Source organism: Carassius carassius, chromosome 10 (genome assembly GCF_963082965.1).
Source record: "Carassius carassius chromosome 10, fCarCar2.1, whole genome shotgun sequence".
NCBI lineage: Eukaryota > Metazoa > Chordata > Actinopteri > Cypriniformes > Cyprinidae > Carassius > Carassius carassius.
Genome location: NC_081764.1, coordinates 4,633,636 through 4,650,609, shown reverse-complemented (window position 1 = coordinate 4,650,609; position 16,974 = coordinate 4,633,636). Strand labels below are relative to the sequence as shown.

At 35.1% G+C, this 16,974-nt stretch overlaps 2 protein-coding genes across 5 annotated transcripts; one reads left to right on the top strand and one right to left on the bottom strand.

Annotated features, from left to right (window-relative positions):
• The first annotated feature begins 78 nt into the window (after positions 1–78).
• Positions 79–9,533, top strand: ergic3 (ERGIC and golgi 3). 4 transcript variants are annotated; one of them, XM_059559769.1, is made up of 14 exons: positions 79–258; positions 553–623; positions 872–959; positions 1,314–1,448; positions 1,832–1,925; positions 3,784–3,949; positions 4,070–4,127; positions 5,103–5,117; positions 5,453–5,484; positions 5,573–5,669; positions 7,321–7,385; positions 7,658–7,794; positions 7,942–7,997; positions 9,060–9,533. In XM_059559769.1, exons 1-14 carry the CDS (start codon positions 171–173, stop codon positions 9,137–9,139), a joined length of 1,182 nt encoding a protein of 393 aa, XP_059415752.1. In that variant the 5' UTR covers positions 79–170; the 3' UTR covers positions 9,140–9,533. The 4 variants fall into 4 exon arrangements, with proteins under 4 accessions (XP_059415752.1, XP_059415754.1, XP_059415753.1 ...); XM_059559770.1 differs by having other exon boundaries at positions 81–258; positions 1,314–1,433; XM_059559771.1 differs by lacking the exon at positions 5,103–5,117.
• Positions 5,883–6,985, bottom strand: LOC132151571 (reactive oxygen species modulator 1-like). The gene is made up of 3 exons (XM_059559774.1): positions 6,833–6,985; positions 6,197–6,327; positions 5,883–6,113 (listed from the first exon to the last, which is right to left on the bottom strand). Exons 2-3 carry the CDS (start codon positions 6,325–6,327, stop codon positions 6,005–6,007), a joined length of 240 nt encoding a protein of 79 aa, XP_059415757.1. The 5' UTR covers positions 6,833–6,985; the 3' UTR covers positions 5,883–6,004.
• Positions 9,534–16,974: the final 7,441 nt, after the last annotated feature.

Below are 16,974 nucleotides of genomic sequence, written 5' to 3'. Positions count from 1 at the left end.
TTACCGCTAGAGGGTGGAAACCCAGCAGGGACGCTCTATGGCTCTGGGACGCTCCAGCCACGTGGTGGAATCTGATTGGCTGAGAGGATTCCATCACTTCCTTGGTGTACCGGAAATGGGTCACTGGAACTCGAAGTGACGGCTAGCGTTACCGCCGTACGAGAGGGAGAATGGATGCGTTAAATAAACTTAAACAGTTTGACGCTTATCCGAAAACTCTAGAGGACTTTAGGATCAAAACATGTGGAGGAGCCACGGGTGAGTGATACATATCCACCGAGAGCCGCAGAATTGCTGAGCGCCATTCATACACACAGACTCGTGGGGAGAAAGCAGTGCTGAACAAGCTGATTAACATAAAGTCTTCAAATATTCACATATAATTACATATTGAAATGACACAAAAATGAACATAGTGTGAATGGAAATGGTCACTGGGACGCATAAATCCAGAGCTGTATGAGATAAAGAGTCATGATTTTAATGACATGTACGTTAGCTCAGTCTTTAAGAAGTTGTTTCTAATTCACATGTTCTTCGTTCACTTTGTAGTGACCATCATCAGTGGACTTATTATGCTGATTCTGTTCTTCTCAGAACTGCAGTATTATCTCACTAAAGAGGTGAGTGAATGACTTCACACCACCTTGTTGTGCATTTTATATATATATATATATATATATATATATATATATATATATATATATATATATACTTTATATATATATATATATAATCTCAATCTCATGACATCTGTGAGGCTGTAGTGACTGTGTATGTAGATTTTATTTTCTTAATAATAGTACTATTGTGCGTTTTTAGAGCTGTTCATAAAAGTTTGATATGTTCTGGCTTTGATGTCATCTCTCAGGTCCATCCTGAACTATTTGTAGACACTTCCAGAGGAGACAAACTAAGAATCAACATTGATGTTATATTTCCACATATGCCTTGTGCCTGTAAGTAAACACGTTGTTCCGATTTATGTTTTGCATTACCTGTAGATAAAAATTACTGTTGTGTTGTTCGTAATACACTATAAAACCATATAAGCAAATCAAAGAAAGTAGAAAATGATCCTTTGAACTGCGCTTGATTAAGAAGTTGTAAAATGAAAGAAGGCGCTATACTGTGAAATGTTTGATTCCGAAGGACCTGAAAGTGTCAAGCACATATCCATGTCATAAATCTGACACTTTATTACCTAACAGACAATGGTAAAATCCTGGTATTTGCTCCAGCTGTTTGAAGTTATTTTCTCTGGCCGCGCTGGTTGTTGAATTGTTTAAACGTTTGTGATTTTGTTTTCTTAGATCTGAGCATTGATGCCATGGATGTAGCAGGGGAACAGCAGCTAGACGTGGAGCATAACTTGTTTAAACAGAGGCTCGACAAAGATGGCCAGCCAGTCACAGCAGAGGCTGAAAAACACGGTCAGTATCGTCATAGTAAGTGATGCTCTTGTTTTCTGATGTACTACTGAAAAACGTACAGTACATCGTTACTGAAAGAGTAAATGATTCCACATGAAACTTTAAATGTATTAATGCAATCTTCAAGCTATATTTAAATCTTTTCACACATACTTAAAATAAATACAGGAATAGTTCATTTATAAATGAAAGTAAAAAAAAAGATACTTTTATGTCGCTTGGTTTGCGCCCTTTGTGATTTTTGTAAACAAAATAATTAAATTCTAAAATGAAATCCAATATCTAAAATAAAATCTAAATAATGAAAACTTTAAACAAAAGTGTGCAATTAATATACAGATCACAGATTTTTTGAATATATGCTTTGATTTGACTTGTCTTTTCTGTTTTCTGTGCAGATATGGGGAAGGAGGAGGAAGGGGTGTTTGACACCAGTAAGCTGGATCCTGACCGCTGCGAGAGCTGTTATGGAGCTGAGACAGAGGATTTAAAGTGAGTTTTCCACCGCCACAAACAGAGAAAAAGAGAGTTTCTGATGGGAAAGGTGCTGGTAGAACCGGTCTGTCTGCTGGCATGAAACCAGTTGTGAAAGTTATTTTAAAGATCCGGTAAATCGACAGGTGCTTACATAGTCAGAATTTCTCGAATTCATAACCACCTGGCTGAATGAAAGTGGAAGACATTAATTAGAAGTTTAAAAGTCCTCCAGGGCCTCTGGATTCACACTTACTATGTTCAATTTGTCAGTCAACCAATAAAATGTACAGTCATGGCCAAAAGTTTTGAGAATTACATAAATATTGGAAATTGGAAAAGTTGCTGCTTAAGTTTTTATAATAGCAATTTGCATATACTCCAGAATGTTATGAAGAGTGATCAGATGAATTGCATAGTCCTTCTTTGCCATGAAAATTAACTTAATCCCAAAAAAACCTTTCCACTGCATTTCATTGCTGTCATTAAAGGACCTGCTGAGATCATTTCAGTAATCGTCTTGTTAACTCAGGTGAGAATGTTGACGAGCACAAGGCTGGAGATCATTATGTCAGGCTAAATTGGGTTAGAATGGCAGACTTGACATGTTAAAAGGAGGGTGATGCTTGAAATCATTGTTCTTCCATTGTTAACCATGGTGACCTGCAAAGAAACGCGTGCAGCCATCATTCCGTTGCATAAAAATGGCTTCACAGGCAAGGATATTGTGGCTACTTTTCTCCGATGAAGCTCCTTTCCGATTGTTTGGGGCATCTGGAAAAAGGTTTGTCCAGAGAAGAAAAGATGAGCGCTACCATCAGTCCTGTGTCACGCCAACAGTAAAGCATCCTGACACCATTCATGTGTGGGGTTGCTTCTCATTCAAGGGAGTGGGCTCACTCACAATTCTGCCCAAAAACACAGCCATGAATAAAGAATGGTACCAAAACACCCTCCAACAGCAACTTCTTCTAACAATCCAACAGCAGTTTGGTGAAGAACAATGCATTTTCCAGCACGATGGAGCACCGTGCCATAAGGCAAAAGTGATAACTAAGTGACTCGGGGACCAGAATGTTGAAATTTTGGGTCCATGGCCTGGAAACTCCCCAGATCTTAATCCCATTGAGAACTTGTGGTCAATCCTCAAGAGGCGGGTGGACAAACAAAAACCCACTAATTCTGACAAACTCCAAGAAGTGATTATGAAAGAATGGGTTGCTATCAGTCAGGATTTGGCCCAGAAGTTGATTGAGAGCATGCCCAGTCGAATTGCAGAGGTCCTGAAAAAGAAGGGCCAACACTGCAAATACTGACTCTTTGCATAAATGTCATGTAATTGTCGATAAAAGCCTTTGAAACGTATGAATTGCTTGTAATTATATTTCAGTACATCACAGAAACAACTGAAACAAAGATCTAAAAGCAGTTTAGCAGCAAACTTTTTGAAAACTAATATTTATGTAATTCTCTAAACTTTTTGCCACGACTGTACATACACATTTGCATTGTAAACTTTAATGTTTCCTGTAAAAAAGGAATTTAAGACATTTTAATGCAAAGTGTAAATGGCAATCCGTTATTGTCTTATTGTGTTTATACAATCAGTATTAATTAACAATTTGAATTGGTTTTTAATTAGTCTAATAATTTTGTTATTTGTATTTAGGTTTATTTTTTATTTCATTTAGTTCATTCAAGTTTTTTATTTATATTTCATATTATTTCAGTTTTAATTTAAGTTACTTTTTTTTATATAGTTTAGTTTTATATGACAGTAATAAAAACTGCTTTTGATCAGTGCCTGATGTTAATATTAGGTGCATATATGTCCAGTTTAAGATGTGATTTAATACACCAACTGGTTGTTCTGCAGGTGTTGCAATAACTGTGATGATGTGCGGGAGGCGTACCGGAGGCGTGGCTGGGCGTTTAAGAACCCTGACACCATTGAGCAGTGTAAGAGAGAGGGCTTCAGCCAGAAGATGCAGGAACAGAAGAATGAAGGATGTCAAGTCTATGGCTTTCTGGAGGTCAATAAGGTAACATGCAGCCCCGTGATCTGATGTCTGATTCACTGTATTTATTTGGTTCAAGTACATTCTATAGATTTAGTTTTTTTTATTTTTTTTTATCACATTATTTCCTATATCTTTCTCCAGGTGGCAGGAAATTTCCATTTTGCCCCTGGAAAGAGCTTCCAGCAGTCTCATGTACATGGTAAAGACTTGGTTTTAGTTGTTAAGTATGAATCTAACACAAATCAAAGCTCTTAGGTCTGATGCAGAGGCATGTTTATTAGTTTTAGCCCATTAACTTATCAAGGACTTGACCTTTTGTGTTATGTTACAAATTTGGATTATTATTAATGTTATCATCAAATTGAAACTGCTTTTACATCGAGCCCCTGTGCCAGTATGTGTCAGACCTGAACGTTTGATTTGTCTGCATGTAGCCTTTAATTTCTTAGTATGCAAAGAAGTGCATATTGAGCCATTCAGTGCTGTACAAATGTTTTGAGATCTGAATTTGTATTTATGTAGAGAAATACACAATGCATGTCTTGCATATTTGCTTTTTTCTGCCTACTTTCTCAAAACTGTTCATCAGTCCGTGCACCTGAGAGTCTGTAGTTTAAATCAGCTCAAAGTCAGTTTTTATATTGACCAGTTGCTTTGTTTCTGGGCTGATGAACAGTTTTTTTTTTTTATCCTGTCATTGTGCATGCAAGTGTGCCTTTAATATCGTATGAATTCTTCTACACATTCATTACCTTGTGTTGACCATTGATGCTGTAAATCAAAGCTTTTAATGATTGAAATTATTTTTGGGTTTTTAACTTGGGGATAAAAAGGTTTCTACGCTTTTCCACCACAAAGCTCACAATCTTTCTAAGTAACAAGGTACAGAACTAACACCAGTTATCCTCGGTCCTGCATAGGCTATTTTTCCAATGGCTGAAGTGCACATACAGTACTCATTAATACACTTTTACAGACCTTGGATTCAAGTGACAATCAATATTTCAATAGCCCTTCAGAAGAAGAAAAAAAAGAGATGATAATTTGGCAATTACCGTTTTGCTCTAACATTGGAATGAGCTTAAAGGGCCAGTGGATGTCAAAAAAAATCTTCTGAAAACATGGTTTCCAAAAACAAAACCCATTTAGTGACTATTTTCTCTTCTTTCTGCAGTGCATGCTGTGGAAAGTAAGTTGATCTTTTATATTTTAATAAATCTTTATGCAAGACAAGTTAGAATTTACCTTGTTACTACATCAGTAATTCTGCTTTTCTCTGCACATATAGAGATTTAGACTTTAACAAATAGTCAGTTTGTGATTTGACTCTGCAGTGGCTTTAAAGCGTTAGTTAATTTGTCATGATTCTCATCAGCGAGTGCATCTGTGACCACTTAACATACTACGCTCTGCCTTTGTTTGAAATGTTAAGATTTATATGCTAATTAAATTCCTTTAAGATGCATTTACAAATTGTGCATCTTTAAAAACATTAATTTTTTTCATTTATTCCTTTATTTTCAGTTCATGATCTGCAGAGCTTTGGACTAGACAATGTGAGTTGCCTCTCCTCTTTTCAATACGATAAATTTGCCATCTCCTACAAATATTAGGCCTAACAGAATTTGTTTGGTGCGACCATAGATCAACATGACACACTTCATCAAACATCTCTCATTCGGCAAAGACTACCCTGGAATTATCAATCCTTTAGATGGTACTAATGTAGCAGCACCTCAAGGTAAGTGCATTTAATTTCTTTCAAGTAAAAATCAGCATGAATGCCAGAGAACATGATTTCCAGAATCTAAAGAACCCCTCTTTAACTTCTCTGTGGTCATTTCATTGTCAGCCCTCCACAGAAAGCTCACTGCTCAAGGTCAATCCGACAGTTATCCTCAAAGTGTCAGAATCTAGCAACCATCAACAATTAGATCTTAGACTGAGCCCAAGATTTGATTCTTTTTAATCCGTCTTTATTGACACCTGTGTCCTTGAATGTGGGTATGATAACAAATGGATGAATCTAAAAATGCTTCAAAGTTCTATAATTGTAGAAGTGGCATTAGTGTGATCTCAGCAGCGGATGCCCATCCCAATGGACATGAAGGTTCCAAACGTGCCACCGCTTTGCAACATCATCTTCCCAACTCCGCCCATCAACTCTCGACCCCTCATGCCGATCCTGGATGAAACATAATCGTCTCGGTTAAAAAAGTACCACTATATATCATAAATAATCCTAAAAGTGAGAGCGGTTGTTCACACCTGAGACAGGAGAACGTTCCGAACATGGCACCTGCAGCCATGCCCACAGTAAAACCCATCATAAAGCCCATCTTGACTCGGTCAAAGCAGCTGGGCTGCGTCTGTCCATACGGTCCTACGGTCACCGGCATCTGGAAAGAGGAAAATATTTTGTCTTAGCTTGTCTTTTATTGTTTTAGTAACATGCAAATGTAAATACTTCAGTAAATATATACTGTGTATATATATATATATATATATATATATATATATATATATATATATATATATATATACACACACACACACACATACATATATATTTCTTTAATTGAAAGCTTACAATTTTTGTTCTACATAGGCGCGTGTCGAAACAATAAAAAGGTTGCTTGCAACTGCTGTAACGTTAGGTAGCTCACTAGGTTTTTACTGATAAACCACATACATGCGTGTTATATAAGGGAATGTATTTAAGCATGAAATTGGTTTATCTAGGAGGTTTACATAAATGTTGCGGTTAAGCTAAAACGAATAGGAGCAAAACGTATTGCACGTGAGTCGTAATTAAATGTCCTCAAGGTCTTTGGCTCCGCGGAGCACTGTAATGTTCGCAACGCTAAAAGTTTCGAAAAAAATATATGAAGACAGTACGCTTACCTTGTTTAAATCGCAATATAAGTTCTTCGGTTAGTTCGTTTTTTGAGAAATTGTCCAATGTTTGCTACAGGACTGCTTCACACGGACGCCATTACTTGAGAGGAAGTGGGTGGTGTTAAAAAAAGCACAAGCGGAGATTGTAAGATTCTGAAGCGCTGCAGCGCCGTCTAGTGGTAGAACCAATCACGTCTTTAAACCGGAGATTCGCGCCCCCTAATGGTGGATGGTGGAAATGTACTTCTATAATCTCTTACACAAAAGGCTATTTTTGGATATATTCCCTATCATAATATAAAGATTAGAACAAAAATATAAACACATGGCATTGATATGTAAAAAAAACAAAAACCTTGTTATACCAGCATATTGTTTTTGTTGTTAGTGCATCAGGAGTTTAAGGTATTACTTAGAAATAAAAGTTCAGCTGACACAAAATGTTGAGATCCTGTATGTAAGATTGACTTCTGCACTCTTTTTGCATTTTACAGCATCAATGATGTACCAGTATTTTGTGAAAATTGTGCCAACGATATATGTTAAAGGAGATGGAGAGGTAAGAGAGCTGAGCTATGAGAAAACAAAGGGGTTAAAAACAGAACACACAAAATTTGTTAATCAGTGTTAAAAGGCTAACTATGACGATATATAAATAAGGTTTTACAGCACTGACAATAACTGAAGTAGTAACAACTGTATAGCTACAAATTAGGGTTGTCATGGTAATCTTTTAACTCTTTAGGATGCTTCAGTTATTGTCTTTGATTTGTTTAGATGTGTTGATAAAGCGAGGGATAATAGAAAGCATGCTTTTGTACTTTACTTTAGGTTGTTAAAACAAACCAGTTTTCAGTAACGAGACATGAGAAAGTAGCCAACGGGCTGATTGGAGATCAGGGTTTACCTGGTGTGTTTGTTCTTTATGAACTGTCTCCCATGATGGTCAAATTCACAGAGAAGCAAAGGTATGTCTCAGTAAATGAACTGTTTTAGTTGTTAACTTCTCATTTAATCACATAACATACACTCAGTTCACTTTGATTGAAAGAAACAGATTAATGTCATGTGAGTTGAATGATTTAGATCTATTTTTCATGTGTTTTCATCTGCAGGTCTTTCACTCATTTCCTAACAGGAGTCTGTGCTATTATAGGAGGTGTTTTTACAGGTCAGATTTCATTTGGTGTTTTGTGCTTGAGTGGTTTCCACAGACATCCACCGTGTGTGCAGAACGAAAGCATGTAGACTTTAAACCGCCTTTTAATGCTTCTTTATACTGTGGCATTTTGAACATTTATATGCTCAGAACTGTCCCTGTGCACATCATGTTCATGTGAAGTGTGTAAAATCCAGAAAACTGTTTCCAGTTTAGCAGCAAAGAGCAACTGTAACATTCAGAAAGGCACAGTCACAAGTTTCCACATGCTTTACTCAATTCGTTTCTCATGATCTTAAAAACCCTTTTGATCTACAGACTTAAGTTTAAATGCCAAAGATTAGTCTTTTAGACCCAAAGCATGAAGGAAAATCAGTCAACAAGTGTCCAGCATGCATGTGAACACCTTCGATTCTTTTTAAAAACATCATGAGGTTATTTGAGAGAAGCATAGTGTGTGTGCACTTCACAAAAAGCTCTTTACTTTCTATATTTATTATTATTATTATTATTATTATTGAAGAAGATATTTTTTATGCATTCTTTTTAAAGATTCTGATTTGCTGTGCTTGTTTGTAGGGCTGCACGTTATGGTTTAAACATTTTGTGATTGTAATATGACTATTATTGTAATAATATTTCTAATTGTTTTAATTATTTTGTTTAATAGTAATAATTATTATTAATACTACATATAATTATTAAATAAGATAAATTGTTATTTTAATACATCACTGTAAAATTATAAAAAAATCAAGTTCTTAAAAATATAAACAATTTATTTTACTGTGCAATGCTATAATAGTGACAAAAATACAAAATTGTGTCTCATTTATTTAATTAAATTCAGCAATTTGACGGTCGCTTTATAACCATATCGTGATTTAGGTTTTATTTTTATTATTGTAAAAATCCTAAGCAATAGTACAATTTATTATTAGTATTTATATCACTTAATAATCTTTGTGTCATTTCATTGTTTTGATGGCTTTACCAAGTACAAAATGTGAATGCAACATGCATGGTCTACCTGTAGATGTGCACACTTAGTCCTCATCTCTCCTGTTTCTGCAGTTGCTGGACTCATCGATTCTTTGATATACCACTCAGCAAGAGCCATACAGAAGAAGATCGAGCTGGGTAAAGCATCCTAGCACCACAGGGACACTGTGTGCATGACTGTGTCTGGAAACTTCTGTGTTTTTAAAGGGAAGATGCCACAATGAAAGCCCCGGACTGTTTCCTGTTGTGGCCACAGAGCAGTATCCGTTGACACGGGCCCCTCGCAAGCAAGCACAGGAACCGCACAAGGACCTGTGACTAAGACACTGGCTGACTATGAACGCTCGCATTAGCGGCACGCTGATGCAACAATTGATTACCCCCTACAAAAAAGAAATCTGATTTCTGAGATTTTGGCCTTTATTTGATCTTCATGAATGGTTTATTTAAAAATTGTATTCTTACCTGATCACAAAACCAGTGTTTTCCTGCCTGTCATACACTGTCAGAGTTTGGCAGACTAATAAACCAGCAGTTTTAACAGTCGTTTGAATGAGTTTGGGTCCCTAGAGAAGAATCTGAAGCAGCAGCCTTTGTCAAACTGGAAAAGACACAAACTAGATACTGAAACACAGAGACTGCAGTCTGTACAGATGTCGTTTGTTTTTTCGTATTGCACCTTTAACTCTAAATTCAGGGGCTGGGGTGTGTGTGTTTTGCAAGTGTGCGCGTGTGTGTGTGTGTTTGCAGATGGGTGTATGAGAGAGTTTTCGTCATGTGTTGTTGGCGGTTTGTTTTATGTATGGGAAAAAATTATTTATATTTTGATTGTTCAAAGCAGTTCTTAAAATGAGAAATAAATGTAACACTGAAATTCAGTGTGTGTTTTCTTGTAACTCTTGAATTGCATCCTAAATTCGGATCTCGAAAACAGAGGCAATGCACAACAGCGATGCTATCAATCAAGATTATTAGAATTCTTGCCTGATTTTATAAATCTGATCTTAAGTGCTTAGTTTTTATTGAAAAATGTAAAATTAGGCTCTTTATTTCCGAGACTTTTATTTTGTAAGTCTATGCGTAATTGTAGTGTATTAAATCACCAAAATATGCAGTACTTTACTGTATCCCACAATGCAATGCTCTGGGCTTGATTTATAATGAACTGAAATCAATATGAACCACGATTCTGATAATCTCCTTTGCACATTCTGAATTGCCAAGAAATTGTGATAAAGTTGGACTTAAAATGCAAAACAACTTTTTTTCTTGATGATTCATTATTAAATTACACAAGCAACGTAACTGGGTCATATGACAAGAAGTAACATACAATTGTTTGAAATTTTCTGTTGCATAATGCGTTTCAAACAAAATGTGCATTATGTAGTGTGTTCGGCACGTTATTTGTTAGTAATACACTAATATGATTGAGAACACAGAGCCATTTCCTGAGGATGAACTTGTTCTGAATTAAAGGTCTGTAAGTAGGCAGACTTTTTGCTGTGTATTAATTATTTCATGTGACTGATCCACTGACAATTTTCCAAAATTATCTCCTCAGAACAAAGACCCGACTGTGAAAGAAAACCTTTTCCTGCGTCTGAGGGCAGGTCATTTTGGCCACTAGGTGGAGCTCTTGTATTCTTATAAATGCATAGACCCTCAAAAAACGACTAATCGTTTTTCTTCTTTTTTTATTTTATTTATTTTATTTTGTAAGATAAAATGAGGAACACGTTTATAGTGAGCTGTCATGAGTAATTTCCAGGAAGTGTGTCACAACTGCTTTTGTGCTGAAACATAACTATTCAAGAAACCGATTTTAGCTCGTTTAATTGGTGAAGCGGTGTTATGAGAAGTCCAGACTAAATCCTTGGAGACTTTTCTCTAATTTATTCCATGTGGAAATGTTTCCAGACGTTAGTTTCCCGACTCAATGACTGAACTTGAGTCATACTAGTCTGCTTTAGTAAGGCATTATGTGAATGATTTTCTAACAATTATATGCTATATTGTCACGTGACTATATGAGTTTGCACGCTTTATTTAGCAAGTGGTATCAAGTTTATTTCTTATGGAATTAAGATGTTGAAAATCACATTTAATATATGACTCCCAGTTTATTTATCATGCAGTAAATTAAAAGTCAATTTGAGGGCATTGCATTGTGGGATACCAAACACAGTGCAGTATGTGTAGCTACTAATTTTAGTGTGCTGATTTTAGCATCTCATTATTATTTAACAGAAAAGCAAGGTTTTATAGTGACACGTTAACCTAGATTATCATTTTCAGTGACTTAATATGCAGTCCAACCAGAGCGGGTTGTGTATACTGTATTGCATTTCCATGGAATCTGTTCCATGCATACAGAAAGCTATAAAAGTTTACATGGGCGTATTATAGCCTACATTGCAAAAATAGTAACAGTATGTTAGTATGTAACAGTTAGTTCAGTTGCACAAATTTGATTGTTCAGAATAACAGAATTCTGCGCTTATGTGTGTTATTGCTTAGCTGCATTTGATGCCAGACTATCTGTGGGAGAGTTTTTCCGCAAATTAAGAAATAGGGAAGATCTGAACATTTTGTGCAACATGGGAAAGGCTTGACAGTTTGCAAACTCTGCAAAACCGAGACGAACTCTAATATTAGATGTTCTGTGCAACACTATAATTCACTGTCTGATGAGTCTGATATCTGGACCGTTGTGAAACATGGGAGGGAAGGAAAGAAAAAGGAAAAAAGAGGAACAGATGATAGAAAGAACAAAAGGACCCTGTTGAGGATTTAGATTTCGGAGGATTAGGGTTTCAAATGTTTATTGTTATTAAAATGATTTGACCCTTTTATTCTGAAGATGTGATATTGATTTCCAATATACTCGTTTTTGTACATCAGACTTGGACTCTTAATAGTACACTTAAACCTTTACGGGTTTTTAAAGAACATACCCTGGTTTTATTTTACACCAAATATACTATTTATATTTCTTTATTATTATTAAAATCTTGTATTTAAAAAAAATCCACAGTTTTATTTCATTTTATTTTTGCATTGTGAAATGCACAAGGTTTCCTACATGGTTGTTTTAATATATATATATATAATATTTGCTAGTTACCATTTGCTTTGAAAAATGTATGTGCATGTTGAGCAAAAGCATTTGGAAAAGCTACATGGGTCCTAATCCCTATGAATAATGAATTAATCAGGCGGACAGAGATAGCGATAATTGCTGAGTGTGCACTATATCCTGGCCATATGTCAATCCATGAAACAACCTCAGCATAGCATCACCATCAATAATAATGGAGCAGAAGGAAAAATCAAACTGCATTTAGAGCGTTGCATGACTTTTTGCTTTGCTGTATTCTGCAGCTAATCTCTCCCATATTATTCAGCCAAGCTTTGACATGCAGATCATTAGAGACTGATACAAAGAGAGAAACTTCACAGCTTATGCAGCCATGGCTTATGCTAATGCCTGATGCTCAATGCATAGCTCATTGATCGTTCATGTAGCCTACCTCCCGGGGTGTTGAGGAGACATTTAGTCTTTACATAGAGGACTAGAAGAGACAACAGGCCAGAGATTAGTTATGCGCATAGGACAGAAGTTACTGAGCAGTTACTCCTGACGAGTCTTAGCATGCCTCGGCTGCTGGGACATCTGTTACTACAGCTCCATCATTCACTGTCAAACACACAACCTGCATTTGTTTCAAATGCCCATCCATCTTTTTTTGAGCAATATTGATTTAAACCCAACTGAGGGTGTCTGTTGAGTTGATAAGTGGGGATCATGAAACCTACATTATGAAATTACAAAACAAATAAGAACAGAATAGAGTCTTTATGATCCCCCAAATGTAAGGTCTAAAAGTTACTAATGAGGATGAATTGCTTCCGCCATAGAATAAAAAATAAAAAGGTAATTGTGACATTTTTTTATTCAGACTTTTCTTCTCAGGATTTTGTGCATTTCTGAAAAAAGTCAGAATTGCAAGAAATAAATGTGAGATATAAACTCAGAATTGTGAGGAAAAGTCAAAATTGTGAGTTTTGAAGTCACAAGTACCGTAAATTTTTATTCTGCGGTGGATACAAGCTTCCATAATTTTGCATTCTTTCCTAATTTAATACAGATTTTTTTATTGTGTATTATATTATTAGCATAACAGCTTGAGTGAAAATTCAGATTTTGTATTTTTTTTATATTTTACGTTTTGGCAAGACACCACAGGTGAGGGTACAGATCCCACCAAACTTATCAAGGTGTTTAATCCGAGAATATTGTTTTGTATTACAAGGTTTCTAAAATGTTATGATTAAATATGCACAATGAAGCATTCTATGATTAAATATGCACCAATTTGCATACATTTCTAGTGCAATGGATAAACTCAGTTTCATTGTATTTTATTTATTTATGCACTGTGAGATGCACAAGGTTTTCTACATAGATAAAGTGTAGCAAATAAACAAAGTATAATAAAATAGACATTTAAATGTGTATTTGGATGTTTTCTTTCCATTAGTCTGAGAAAAGACATGTTATGGAAGCAAACTAGTCTAAAATATTAAAAATGTCCAATGCATGAAAAAAATGTAGTGTCTGACAGCAACATCTTGAAGAACGTCTTGTGCTTTGTTGGAAGCAAGAGCATCTGACCATCTGTACAAAGAGTCACATGATCAATGTCAAATTTGTCAAATTAATGCAAATCCATGCTGACTGTCAATTATGGATTTTTTTTTTTTTTTACCAGATTGCAATTTGGTGCTATGCACAGGTATATTGTAATTTTAACCATTTAAATTTTTGAGTAAGTCATGCAAACATTCAGTATAATTGTTAATGTGACATGTTTGTTAAAAAAAATGTGCAAAAATATGTCTGTAAGACTATATTGTTTAGAAAAAAAAATTAAGGAATAATTTGAAGGGAACGCAAATGGTCAACATGTACTGAAATATAAACGTTTTCTGTCAAATTTATCAAAATGAAGTGAGCTTAAAATTAAATAAGAATAAATATCTCCAAACAGGTTTAAGAAAAATGTATTCAAAGGGAAGTTTTTATACTTTGATGACAGATTGTCACAGAATCTTATAAGTACAATCTCACTTAATTTCATTACATTTTAAGACTTCATTTGACATTTGTATCTCAAGAAAGTGTTTTAAAGCGCAGCTTGGAATGCTATAAAATATCATTGTGTTCCACAAAATGATGACAGAAATGTGAACTGTTCCTTTCCATTTCTTTACATTGAATGTAGCATGAGCAGTCTTGTGATTTTAAGAATCAGGTATTTGGAACAACACCAAGTTTACCATAGAGACAGTGGACAGTGAGACATTGTTCTTGAGAAGTCGCTTCGGGAGCCCACGATGAATGGAGGTTGCGGGTCAGTTGTGGTCACCAACTGCTATAGGGGCATGTGTGCCAACTCTTTGCCCTACATGGCCAGGAGGAACGGATGTGCTTTGCAATGTTCTGCTGATACAGGACCTCTCTGGCATCTGCTGTGGCTTCGCAGTGTCGGTTGTACTCTGTGGTACTCTTTCTGAGTATAGTCTAAATTTGGAGGTACTATGGTGATGCCCTCTCTCATTCTCCCTCTCTTATTTCACTCGGCTTTAAATCGAATTCCCTCCCGCTGCATATTATCTTTTGCTGCACCACTCCACACAGTCTAGCTTTATGTCCCAAGTTCCTAGAAAACATACTGGAGTTAAGTTCAAGGAAGAGACTGAAAAACAGATCATCCCCTGTACGTTCCCCTCACGTGGGAGCCATGTGAGGCTCAGTTTTACTGCTTTGCTGGTCCTTTTGGTCACGATAGGACATCTGTACTGTTTGATATCTTTAATGACAAATGGTCAGGTTATGTGGATAAACCTTGAAAGAATGTTATAATTGTCAGGGAATTAATGTGGGAATGGCTCCAGCCGGGGTGACCTTGGTTTGGACTGTCGGATTGGGACATAGTTTCAGGGCTCGCATTAGTACACTTTCAGATGCGGAGACTCGCTGCTAAAAAAACAGATGTTTCTTATGGTGATGTGTGTGTGTGCATCTGTTTTGCATTCAGAACTGAGCTCCTTCTGTTCTTCTGTTCGTCTTCTTACTGGATGGATGTGAATGTGAGTGTGTGACATTTTGCATTCTAAATGTTTGCACAAGAAACCGCTCCTGCTGACGCTCATGTGTTTCCAAACAAATCAATGATTGATTGTGATGTCCGATTTATTTCTGTGAGATTCTACGTTTATTTCATTTCTTTTTTCCACATCATATTTGGCTGGGTGTGATGACTTGTGGTTGCTAAGACAATATTGTTCATATTTAGGGTAAATGATTTGATATATAATATAAAACTTTGTTACGCAACTCCATATTTTTCTACATGGTCAGGCTTTTAAATGTACAATTTTGTGTTGTGGTCAATAAAATGGAAGAAAATAAATTCTACAAAAAATGTTTATACATTTTTAATAAGATCAATATTTTAATTATATTTGTAGTTATCCGCCTATATTATAGCTACACAACTAGCCATAATATCCAATGTGTTTTTTCCACGAGCAATTTTCAACATTTTTTAATATATTTCTTTTAATTTTAAATTAATTTATATATTCAGAGACATTACCAGTATATAACAGTATTTTTTTTTTTTTTTTTTTTTTTTTTTAGAATTCTCTCCTGCACCAAGCCTGCATTTATTTTATCTAAAATACAATATTTTTACTATTTAAAATAACTGCTTTCTATTATAATATATTTGTAAATGTGATTTCAAAGCTGATTTTTCAGCATCATTATTCCAGTCTCCAGTGTCACATGATCCTTCAGAAATAATTCTAATATTCTAATTTGCTTCTCAAAAAAAAAAAAAAAAAACATTTAATCAAATGCAGGCTTGGTGAGCTGATGAGACTTCTTTTAAAAAAACATTAAAAACTCTTACTGTTCAAAAACTTTATGTATAATATTTTCAGAGTTTTCTTTTTTAATTTATTTTAAAAGCAACACTGTTACTTTAAAACAGCAAATTCACACTGATTTGTAGTTTTACCTATACCTGTTCACTTTACATAACATCATTTTGAGTACAAAGTCTCCAAGAGGAAGGAAAATGTCAATTCAAATATGTCAAAAAAAAATGAATTGCAAAAGTAACGTTCATAGCTGTTTTACTGACTGATTCCTCCCCACTTGAGGGGCCCAGTAAAGGCTAACTGTTGGTGGTATGTGGTCAGTTCGACAGAGCATCAAAAGCAGAAGTGAAACCTGTCATGTGTACTCGGAGTGTAACAGTAAAGAGAGGCCACTTATTGGACACAACCTCTTGTATAATTTTCTTAGTTTAAATAAGTTTACATCTTATTGATAGCACTATATTAACATCTGAGATAAAATCAATCTGTGACCTCAAAATATTAAAAATTGGTTTTATAGTATAGATATTAAGTTTATATAATAGTTAACATTAGCTATGAATAAAGAACAGTTTTACAGCATTTAGTAATCTTGGTTAATGTTCTTTCTACATATACGAAAGCATGTTCAGTATAGCATTTTTGTTTTGTAAATAACATTAACCAGGGAAAGCATGACCTGATGAAATGTCTACACCTTAGAAAGCAAAGTAAGTGACTTTGGATTAAAAAATAAATAAATAAATAAATAAATAAAAAACCATTTTTCAAATGCATAAATATAAATATATAAATATAAACCAAGACAAATAAATAAACTGTTGATTTAAACTTACAGAAATTTGCATGTCTATATCTATTTTTATATATATATTTATGTTTATGTTCCATGCATTAATGCAATGGAAAACGGCAAAGAAAAATAGATATAAACCTACTTGGCTAAAAACGACTAAAAACGAATTATTGCTTATTGTTACCTGCAGTTAATCATGCCTGCATGCATTAATTAATGGTGATGTATTTGAAATGT